Source organism: Acanthopagrus latus, chromosome 2 (assembly GCF_904848185.1).
Source record: "Acanthopagrus latus isolate v.2019 chromosome 2, fAcaLat1.1, whole genome shotgun sequence".
NCBI lineage: Eukaryota > Metazoa > Chordata > Actinopteri > Spariformes > Sparidae > Acanthopagrus > Acanthopagrus latus.
In genome coordinates this window covers 17514110-17526267 of record NC_051040.1, presented here as the reverse complement: position 1 = coordinate 17526267, position 12158 = coordinate 17514110, and the positions used below count along the sequence as shown (strand labels likewise).

The window sequence follows — 12158 nt, the reverse complement described above, 5'->3', positions numbered from 1 at the left end:
GAGAGGTTCAACAGTAATTTGCATTTGCAATTTGCATTATAATTAGCATTTGCAAATGAGTCTAGCAACACAAGGCTACAGTTGACTTAAGCAGTTTTCGTGGGTCTCTTGGTCGATTTGAAGGGAGGGCACCAAACGGATACAACTCTGTCACTGTCTGAGCTTGACGAGCCTGATGTTCCGAGTGAATATGCTGAGCTACGAGATATCAACATCAGGACACTAATGAGGTGTCACCAGAGTTTGTTGATTTCCTCCTGACTTTGCAAAATGGGACACAGAAGAGCTGATTGGTCACACCCATGGCTCATTGGACTGAGATAATACCAGTTACAACCAACATCACTGTTCAATGTTATCCCAGCACTCCCCATTTCTTTCTTGTAATTCTCCATTTCCACTGATGACTAATGCAGAGAAACACCCCAGACTTCAAATTAGGACGTTGTTTTTGAGGCCCACCCTTTCCCAGATGTGCAGGGTTTTACACGACATCACAACAGGATAATGCAAATCGTGAAATGCAAAAATGGGTATTTATGAAATGTCAATTTCACAGTCCATGCAAATACCATGCATTTGTCCCTCTGTGAGAGTCCTGGAATATTTCCAATGTTCAATTTAAAGTGACTTCAAGGAACAGCAAATGAGACCGTCAGTGAAAAGACCGCTATTTCTATATAGTTATTATTTGTATTGCCTGAAATCTCTCTCTCTCTCTCTCTCTCTCACACACACACACACAATTGGTTATCATACTTTCCACTATAAGGGTAGGGAAATAAGAAATGCTATAAATGCTGTGCATTTTGAATAATTCTAGTTGTCTTGAATAGAGGAAAACCAATCAGAGACAGAGCTGTCAAAAGTGTACAACACGTAACACAAACGAAATGATGCGTACGCAAGTTTGAAACTACGGCGTGGATCGAAGCCAGCATCATCCCTTTTGTATCCTAAACATTTTCCCCTGTGAACAATATAACCATTTCAAAGCAATTACACTCCCACTACCTTCCTCATTTATTCCACTGTGTGAGTGTAATTGAGGTTTAAACTTTCTATCTTCACAGGCAACTGTAAAAAATATCCCTTTTTTTCCAAGTAAAAGCTGAATTGCACAGTTAGTGTCTGTGATTTTTTTTTTTTCTTTTTTAAATACTTCTTTATGCTGCCACGCTGATGACTGCCATGGTGAGAGCCGTCCGTCCCATTCTCATGAACTCAGAACTCCTTGAGGGAGTTTCTTCAAACCTCCACTTGGACTCAAGCCTAAACTGATGGTTGGAAGTGACTTTCACTTCGACCTCACAAAACACATTTCTTGGCCATAACTCAAGAATTCATACACTAATTGTGACAACAAATTTCTAGATGGATAAAAAGGATGAAGTGGCGACATTTTATATCCCAAATGCAAAGGTCAGCTTCACTGTGACATCATGACGTGCTGCTCAAACACTTCATAACTCGGGCCATTGTTCAACACCATAACTCAGGAACAGAAGGGGAGATAATGACTATATCTCACACACATACTGAATTGGTGACTCTAATCTCGGGTGTCCAAGTTGAAGCCTTGCTCTTCTCTGCTGGTGGGTTGAAAACGTGGGTGACGCGTCCACATTTTACAATTTGTAGCTTCTTTGTATTCTTTCAAGATCAGCTTCATCGGCTGAGCATAAGAACAAATTAGAACAAAGACTGTTTGACTGTTTTTTTCCTCACTATTAACTCAACCACTCATTCGACATACAGAATGCAACTCGACTGGCTTGCAGGAGACACAATAAATGCAGTTTCTTTGTTTTCCGATGGCACAAGGGAGGAAGCTATGTGTCAGCAACTATTAGCATATTCTCTAACTGCGACAACGCCGAAGGCCACAGATATCGCTGCCCCCCTTTTGGGTACCTGTCATCATTTTCCCCAATCAGTGCTCTTATTCTTAGAAGCTTCATTCATGCAGCCTGAGGGAGAGAGGACCTGGAGGAGCAGTCAAAGGTGGTGAAGGAGGAGGAGGAGGAGGTGGATGGCAGCAAGAACAGGTTCGCAGAAGTGAAAAGATGCAATCAAAGAGCATAAAGAAGTGACAGGGGAGTGTGGCACTTTTACCCAGGAGCCTTTTCTCCTGCTGTCCCTCACCTCTGACTCCAGATTCAGCCCTTTATTCAGACACACGGGGCAGCTGTGCAAGAGTTTCAACCTGAGTGTGTGTTTGTGCTGCATTCATTTGACTGCGCACAGGAACACACATGCACAGAAAGAGCCGTGAGAGCACTTAAGGACTAATTTCCAGTCTTTTCTTTGCCTTGGCTGGCCTGCTGGGCAGCATTTTCTCACTTTCTCTTTCTGCCTTTTTCTCCATATCAGCCTTTATTATCCAATTTCTCCTGCTTTCTTTCCCTACCTTCTCCTCAGTGACTGCTTGGCAGACATACCCTCTCTCGTCACTGTCAGAGCCCCCTTGTGGGTTTTGAAACTACACTCTTTCTCTCTTGCTCTCTCTGTCTCCCTGTTTCTTCTTTCCTTCCTGGCTGAGAACAACTGAAGCCCCCTTTTCCTCTCTGCTTGAGGCAGTTTTGTGAAAGAGGGACGATAGACAGACAGGAGGCAGACAGAGGGATAAATGGCCTCATTCACGAGCACAGCGAACCGCACGCACACTCAGTTACAGCACAGCACACAATACGATATCACTCTCAATAATCGCTGCACTGTTTATGAAGCTCTTGCAGCTCAGTTATCTTGTAAACTATGTTCAAGTGGAGAGGATCAGATATGAAATCCATAAGGTGGCAGAATTCCCCTGCCAGACTATTGATCGTCAAGTTTTATCACTTATCCCCTCTCCATGATGATGCTGATGACCACGCTTGAGGCCACCTTGGGTCAACATTAACACGTCTCTGAACACTGCATGTTACCATGTTTTATATGTTAAATGTATAATTAAACAAGATATAAGATAATAAAGACATATTCACTTGTTATAATTTATAGACAGCACTAGTGTCTGTGTATTGGAAAGTAGAGAAACACAGATGCATGATTGCGATATCTGATTTTGGATATCTGACCATTCTGATACTGAGACCAAAGTTCTGTTTCTTGAATATCAGTATTATTGTTTGTTTGTTTTTAGCACTTAGTGTAAAGAGAGTGAAATATGAAACTGAAATGCATCAAATTTAAATGAGGTCCAAAGAAATGCAAGTCAAGTGGGCTTCCCACACAGAGGTGTATGAGTGCAAGTTGCGATGGCAACTCATTTAATGATTTGAATGTAAAGAAGAGCATTTCAAAGAATGCAATAGGAAACTGACAATCAAACAGTCAATTGGTATATGGAACATAATTGGTAAATGGATTATGGCATCAGTCCAACAGCCAATAAGTAACTACAGTACTTCAGTATCATCACCTGAAACAAACAACGGCCTTAATTCAGTATAGAACTATTTGATCCTCCAGAAGTCATTTATAACTCTTTGTTTGTTTTGGCATCCTCGGCTGAAAATAGCTGGTCACTGCTTAGAGAGTTCCCCTGCTGCCTTCTCATTTTTATGTTGCATAAAATCTCCAAGCGCGCTCTCCCTCGAAGAACATTGATTCCCAGGCTTTTAGCTTGTCATCATGACATTGTTGCTTAGGGTGGATGAGAAGTTGTTGTCTGGGTTAAATATAATCCATGTTTATCTGGGGATGGATCGAATGGAGGGTTTCTCATAAGGCATTGAAAAAACAATCAGGACTGACTTTAATGTTGTCATTTGTATGGACGTTTTTACCTCTGCACGTATATCAAATCACCAGGTCATGTTATTTTACTGAGCTCGTTCTGATGAAACTCCCTCTGACGTCTGAGTCACTGTGTCTTTTTTTTTGTTTTGTTTTGTTGGAGAAGTTGCTCCATTGTGCCATGATCTATGTTGTAGTGTAGAGGAACAAATATGAAATCCATACGGTGACTGTGCTCTCTGCCAGATACTATTGATCTCCAGCCTTTGTCTCCTGTCTTGTCTTTATAATCCTCCTCTTTAACAGAGCTGTGCTGCCCCTGTCAGAGTAAAAGTACTCTTTCATTCTCACCACAGAGAAAACCTCTCCTGTAAAAATGGCATGTTTTCTAGACAATGCAGTCACAGTTTTACATAATATTATTGGGTCCCTCACAGCATTCAGTCACTGAATCGATGTTCAAAACACAGAGGCATGAATTACATGTACAATGTTCCATTCCCTCTCTCGGGTCTGTTTTTACAAAGCCCCTGGTTTTGAGCGCTGAGAGCGGTTATCAAACATTGAGAAAAGTAGCCAGCGTTGCCCAGCATGCAAGTGCAATCCACCGAGCGAGAGCTATGCCATGAAATCACCTATTCTTCTTCATTGACTGTTCAACACACTAATGCTACCCAGAGAGCCAGCGGCTTGCACAGGCATTTGAGAGGCTGAGGCTTACTTCAACAAATGGTCCTCCCCCTAAATTTTATGGGAAGGTACTGACACAAAAGTACTAGTTATGATTATGTTAGAGCTGGCTTTGAGATATTTTAGTAATGTAATTCACTTCAAAACCAGTTAAGGCTTCTGTCAACCTTCTGTAAATGAAGTGTAAAACACTAATTAGTCACAACAATCACATTTTGGAGAAAAATATGCTTGTTTGAGTTTTTAAAAAGAGGAAATGCATCTGGCACTTGCGGGAAGAATTCATCCGAAAATGAAAATTCAGTCATTATTCACCCCAGTGCAGATAGAAAGTCAGGCAGAGTTTCGTAGTTCACTGCTGCATTGCAGCATTCTCCGAAACAAGTGAAGTAGATGTGGATTTCCATGAAAGATCGTCTGACGAGAAAGATGTTATTTACGCCCTTGACGTGCTGTCAAGTGTGTGCACCCAATTTGGACTGGATGTGACGCTCATCTCAGCAGCGACAGTCAAGATTTCCACTTTAAAAGGGTGTGAATAACCTGTTTTAATAATCAATTTGGGATCTCTGGGCTTCTGAAGACTTGGATTACACCGGACAAGCTATGTGGAGCAATGTCATGTTTTTTTTTCAAAAGTTCCTATCTACCTCAGAACACCGCAATGCTGTTTTTCGCTGTGAAGTTCCAAAAATGTTTCACGGAGAACATGATCATTTTATTGTTTTCAGCCAAACTATCTTATGATATTTACTCATGGCAACTAAACAAACATTCGAAGAACTTATTTCATGATTGTATTTCAGCCCTCACACTGCTTGGTTAAGGTTAAGGAAACATCCAGGTCTTCAAGAAAAAAACAAAGTCCTTTTTTTGGCTGAACACATCCTCTGATTATGAAGTTCGCTGATGTTAGCGGCAAACATTTCCCATTTAGTCGGTTGATATAATTATTTTGAAAATGTTGCCTCCATAAAAACCGGGATGAAAATGATTTGTAACGGTTCATCAACGTACCTACAAAACCTTTGAGACCCAAGCTGAACTTCAATACGGGATTACCTCATGCAACACCATTCCTCTCACTTCAATCAACGGCTGCAAAACAACTTCTCCAAACTAGCTTCTTCTTTGCACTTCATAATCACCCCTTCTCCAGTATGTTAACTGATCACGAGTGTTAATTTATTCTACATGATGAACCAGTTGTGTCAGTCTGGATTAAGAGCCTCAGACATGTTAGAAAAACTCTGCCGGTTGCCGCAGGATGCTCCACTCTTTTGCTTTCCTCTGTATAAAGAAGTCATGCAGCGCTGAAACACAATAGAAACAGGGGCTTTCCTCCCTCGAGCATACGACTGTAAATGGCCAGGATGTGAAATGCCAGTGTAAAGCACTGGGCGGTGGATTTCTCTCTAATTATACAGCCCATAAAGGCTTATCATTGGCATTATCTTCCCCTCACACTGTAGGTGTCACTGTGCTGCACTGTAGGTAAGCCCAGGCAATGCCAGGAAAAACACACAATATGGCTTTTAAACTAGCTTGTACTCCTCATTTACTCAGGTGCGCATCTTGCCCTTTACCTAAAGGTAATGAAAGCTCCCAGAATCACTGCAGTGTTTCTGTGGCTGTCCAGAGAATCTCTCTGCAGCTAGGCGGTTGTTGCTCAGACTAATCGGTGGGAAGCGACCGCAGCATCAGGAGAGAAAAAGTAAGAAAGTTGTACGATACGATGTATGAGGTGTGTGTGAGTGTGTGTGTGTGTGTGTGTGTGTGTGTTGCTTTTTATGTGGCGCTGTAGTGCAGTGACAGTGAAAATCAGTAGCGGGTTTATCTGCGAGCATCTGTTCTTGCTGTCATCTGAAATACAAACAAGTGGCCCGCTGTGCCAAGAGAGGTATAGAAGGAGGGAGGGAGGGATGGGAAGGGGGGGGGGGAGAAATATGGGTATAGTGCAAAACACACAGATAACAACACCAGGAAAAGCAAAGAGAGCTGAGATGTTAGTCCGTAAAGTGTCGTACTGCCTAGGCAATACATTTTCTCCCCCGTTATGCAAATTGGATACATTTAAATGTGGAAAAAACAAAACAAGAAATGAAGTGATGTGCAGGATAGGCCCATGATGGAGAGGGCTTTTCTAAATGCACAGAGACACAAACGTAATGAATCAGAGGGGATGGCTGCGGAAGACGACGCGGGGATGCTGAGGCTTGATATACGGTGCAGAGTAATGCAGATAAAGGAGGAACATTTTGGGGGAGATTTATAGAGAGGTCCGCACAGGGGGAGAAAAAGGGGAGACATTTTTTACAGACAGAGCGAGCTATTAAGAAGCAGAAATTGACGGGAGATTGTACAGGCGGAAAAAGAAAAAAAAAAATCGAACATATGGAGATGCTGGGAGAACAAGGCAGTGGGGTGGGGGGCAATGAGAAGTAGAGGTAGAGAAAGTCCCGGGGGACCTATTGTGTCCGATGCTTTTACTGTGGTGATGATGCACCGTGCCGCTGGTCCCCTCCTCTCATTAAAGCTTTATGAAGCAAGCTTAGCACACATTTTATTACAATGACGCCACTGTCTGGCACATTCCAGCCTTGCGGCGGAGGTGCGGGTGGTGGTGCTGATGGTGGTGGTGGTGGTGGTGGAGGGAGTTGCAGATAAACAAGCCCATGGAGACATACATCAGAAAAGGGAAACAAGGGGAAAAAGAAAAGGATGAGTGAGTCAAAGCCTGGATCAGAAGCAGTAGATAGAGAATAGGAGAATAAGGGAGCGAGGTGGCAGAAGACAGGGGAGAAGAAAGAGAGTGGATGAATGAAGAATGAGACACACTTTTTTTTTTTTTTTTTTGCTATGATCTCTGAGTGAAGGGCTGCAGATGTCTCATTGTTTAAAAGTAGAGCGGTTTGGGATCACGGCTATCAATATTTCCTTTACGTTTCGATGGAGACCCAGGAGGTGGAGGAAGAAAAATAACATTAGCAGGCAGTGATGTCATAAAGCAAATCTAGGCCGGTGGTTTTGGGCATCAGTTGGCATGAGAGCAGCACTCCAGTCCAGTGGTGGAGTGATAGTAGATTTTTTTTAAAGGTTGTTATAATAATGATGGTTTGGATCAGGAGAAGGTGATAGCCAACTAACCAGTTGATTACTTAAACGATGAAAGAGCAGTTTGGGGAAAGTTACTTGTTACAAGTGTTATAAGTTACTCTTTATATATCACTTGGTTAAAAGGCAATAATATTACTCTTTACTAAGCATCAAAGTAATTAGTTATGGTACTTGTTATATTACTGCATTACCTTTACATGACATTGGTGACATTTCCTGCTTTTTAGATACTGTTTCTCAACAATGGTGTCCTGCTCTGAAATCTTGTTTCTCTTGTTTCTCTTTATCTTTATTTGGAGTGCATGCTGCATCGCTCGCCGTACACACCTCAATTCCAGCAGCGGTGTTTCACATTTCACATTTTCACATTGCTTTGCTGCTGCATTAGATGCCTCGATGAGATATACATTGTCTTTTCTGCTTCAACGGCGCACAGTGCTCTTTGCATGTTTGGCTGAGACAGTCTCACTAAGACATACTCTGCCTCTCTCCCTCGTCCTCCATCCTTCAGCGTTTTGGCTAGTAGCCGACGTGGCCTGCCCTGACCGAGGACGTATCGATAAACCTGAATACAGTGCTGCAGACGGCGCTCTGTTCATTCCTGCAGAAAGCTGCTCAGTGGCGCTTTGAAGCTAAGAAAGCTAGCAAAACAAAGAAAGCAGCATTCACTCTTATGCATTAATGAGTTGTACTAGAACATTGCCATGCTTGTAATTTACGATTAAAGCCATTTTATGTACTATATAAGATAACTTTCACTGGAATATACACAGTATTATCCCCGGTATACATTGACCGCGCCGCCACCGGAGCCATTTCGTCTGTGAATCGTCCTATTGGCCAACCTCTACTCGTCCGTCACAATGTATGTCAGTTCATGTGTGCAATGCTTTCTGTTTGTTCTTCTGCTTTTCTATTCATGCTCCGATCCCCAAAACAGCTGATAACAGAAAACACAGATTTATGTGAAGCAGGGGAATGGGATTTGCCATGACACTGCCGTCAAAGAAATTCAATTGTATGTTGCTTCTCTTTTGTCCTTAGACAGCGTGAGGACGTCATTCCGCTCAGCCAAAAGCCATTTTTCATCAGCGAGCTGCCACCACGACTGAACTCTTGAGCGCCTGTTTCAATCTGAATATTTGCACGCATCATGCCAGTCTGTCTCGTTTGCTTCGATCCTCGTCGTTCGGCTGTTTTTAGATTAAACATTTTGCCCTCATCTTCTGAGCACTTACGAAGCCAGCTTCGGTGATTAAACATGAACATCGTTGTGGGTTCCAGGTGCTGGTGCCTGACTAAGATGTAGCACCCATCATTTAGTAATTTATCACACGTGTTCCCATCCCTGTAACCATCTTCCATGATGTTATGGGCCCTGAAGTGTAAAGTAAAAGCTGGAAATGCCATCAAAATCGTCTCGGAAGACACTAAGTCTGTCAACTTTGAGGACGCCGTGACTCAGCTCCTGCTGAATGACGCATGCTAAGTAAGTAGTATGCTAGTTCTCTGAATTGAAGACATTTAGCTCCTGTCATAATCAGAGGATAAATCCCTGCCTTATCGCCTCCTGGGTGCAGGGGCCTCGGCTTTGTTTAATTGCCACAAGCCAAGCCGTCAAAGCTGCATCTCCCTCAGTGTTTACCCCCACTGAGGCTTATAGCTGATAATGGAATTACTCTGAGTCCCAGGAGGAGGGAGAGAGGGAGGAACAGAAAAAAGGAGGCAGTCAGGGAGGGAGAAAGGAGATGAAGGAAAGTGGATGTTGGAAGCTGAAATAGAGAGGATTGATGCAGCGTCCGCCTCGGAAAAAAAACGGGAGAGAGCGGAGAAGGTACCGCGTGTATTGATGCACGAGGAGATCAAGAGCAGGGGGAAAGAGAGAAAAGGTTACAGAGTGATGGCCGGTTGTTGCCAAAAGCAAAGTCTGCAGTTCCTGCTGCCTCACAGTTTACTCCAGTGTGACGTATTACAGGGCGGAGGGTGAATTATGACGCAGGACAGAGCTCGAGCTCAAAGCACACCAGCCTGAAAGAATCCGGCTGAAAAGGATGAATGGGGCTGAAGAGAGAAAGGAGAGGACGAAATAAGAGGATGACTGAGAGAAAGGGGGCAGACAAAGAGGAGCATCAAAAACTGCAAAAAAAAAAAAAAAAAAAAAAAAAACTGAGTCAACACACAATTCCAGTCAATCCCTAGACAGTGAAGCACATCTTTGGTTGATTTGTCAGAATATGCACCACTCGTCACTTTTTTTTTTTTTTTTATGTTGTTCAAACACACTTTCCCTTCGAGGTGCACGGATGAACGACAAAAAACGAAGCGGGGGAGAGATTTTTGTGGAAGCGAGATAGCGGAGGACGTCAGTGCTTTTTCACTCTTTCTGTCATGGTTGAAAGCTTCGGGGGGTTTTGAAGACTGAGTTGCAGTGTTGTAGTGGAAAATGAGTTCACATTTGAAGTGAGCTCGCGGCTCGGTCAAGGGTTTTTATATCTGCTGCCGCGCGCGTACGTGTATGTGTGTGTATCTGTGTGTGAGTGTGTGCTTGCACAGACGGATCTCAAGGATGTTCAGCTCTAAGCAGGTGGGATTATTTGACTGTAATTTCCTTAACAACTGTATAAGTAGCCATGCCAGTTTTGGCTAGTGGGAATGATTTTGTGCCAGTCGGAAAAATTCTAAAATTGCTGGCCAGGGGCTTGTACGGCAGTCGGATTCACTCCACCAACGTGCGAGCCAATGTGTGTGCTTATACTTCGTGATTACATTTACATGTAATGATGTGGCAGACGAGGATTTTGCCCTTTAAGTGCCCTAAATGTGATGTGTTGTTCGGGATAAAATTAAAAAGTCTGGAGGAAACTCAACAAGACTCCCTTGAAAAAAGATATGTGTCAGTTTCACTGGGTTTGCGTTGCATTTATGGATGCTGACACTCAAAGAGCACAGTTTGTGGGTCTAATTAGCGGCGAGAATCTATAGCTGACACAAGCTGAAGCTGTCGCTCATTAAAATGCTTCAAATGTGTAACCAGATTCCTCAGTGGGAATTTAATTAAGAAGCGTGTGTCTCTCTCTGCCCCGTTCCCTTATTTGCTCTCTTTTTACTTCTCCATCATTTGTCAGATTATTGCAAAGCGCTTTAAAAACAATCTCACTGATATGTTTTCCTCTTTTTTTCCCCCCCTCCTCTTCCATCTGGGACCCTCTATCCCTAAACACCCCATCCCTCCTCTTCCCTCCTCACGTCAGTCTGTTCTCAGTATTCGAGAGGGGTCTTCGCCATCTTTGGCCTTTATGACAAGCGCTCGGTGAACACGCTGACGTCGTTCTGTGGGGCCCTGCACATCAGCCTCGTGACGCCCAGCTTCCCCACTGAAGGCGAGGGCCAGTTCACCCTGCAGCTCCGGCCGTCCATCAGAGGGGCTTTGCTGTCACTGCTGGACCACTACGACTGGAGCCGATTTGTCTTCCTTTACGACACGGACAGAGGTAAATGCACAGCGGCCGATACGTTAACAAGGTTCACGCCTTAAATGTTCTTCCGTCAGATTTATTTTTCAGGGTTTTGAAAGGGTTTCCATTTCGAAGAGGTTCAAACGTCCAGGGGAAATCAATGATTCACTTGTTCTTTTTGTTGGACCTTGAAGTTGATGGTTACTGTTGCAAGATTAAAAAAATAATAATAAAAATAGGCATTAGTCATGGTTAGTCACAGGGTTCAGGGACTGGGGGAGGGAACTGCACAACTGGAGGGAGTTAAAGTGTATGCTAATCTCCTCCATCAAAGTTAAATTCCTCCATCAAAGTGCTGCAGTACGGAACCGCTTGTTTTGTCGTAACCGAGACATGGTCTTACAGCCCGGCCCTTGTCTGTACTCTACGCTCCTTCCGTGCTGGTTTCAAAGAGAAAGGTCAGAGAGGGATTTGGGGGAAAGTAACAGGATTAAAGTCTGTTTTCACTGTATAACAGAGCTGTCTAACTAACTGCGACTGGAGCAGCATCGCGTCCTTACGGCACCACCGGAGGTTCGTGCGCTCTGCGGCGATAACTAGAGCTCGCTGGGTAGATTCTTTATCTGGGCTTGAATTTAAAAACTCAGTTAGAGAAGATCAAAAATAGATTTCCAAATGAGTCCCCTTCCAAACGTGCTTTTTTTTTCTTTGCATGAAGAATTCCCTTTTAATTTGTGTTCAGTTTGGGCATGCCACACTGAGAAAAATATCATCAAATTATAATCATATCTCTAAAAGTCTATTTGCCTGAGATTAATTTTGGCCCTTAATTTGACTCCCAAATTGAGTCTTGTTTTTCTTGTGCGGAGAAAGAACAAAAGCTTGTGCCACTGGATCGACTTTCCGCTGATGAGAGGATACAGCTGCAGAGACGAGGGTGGGGTTAGAAGCTGGGGTTTCGGCGTCGACTCTCCCAGCGTTCACCTGCTTTTAATTCAAACATCCCATCATGCAGCACACATAAGTTAGCAGGGCAGGCACAGCTGACGCCCTCGGCCCCCCGAACCACTGTCATGGGAATGCTTAGCACGTTATCTCTCTCTCGCACACACACACACACACACAGACTAATTCCCTGCCACAGGGAGAGAAACA

General features: G+C 43.5%; 1 protein-coding gene across 6 annotated transcripts in view; it reads left to right on the top strand.

Moving 5' to 3' along the window:
* Nucleotides 1–12158, top strand: part of gria4a (glutamate receptor, ionotropic, AMPA 4a) — a 116692-nt gene that overhangs the window by 37649 nt on the left and 66885 nt on the right. For all 6 annotated transcript variants that reach the window (XM_037074025.1, XM_037074015.1, XM_037074044.1 and 3 more), the window contains exon 3: nucleotides 10800–11039. In XM_037074025.1, the coding sequence (XP_036929920.1) occupies nucleotides 10800–11039 (240 nt within the window). The remainder of the gene's footprint in view (nucleotides 1–10799; nucleotides 11040–12158) is intronic.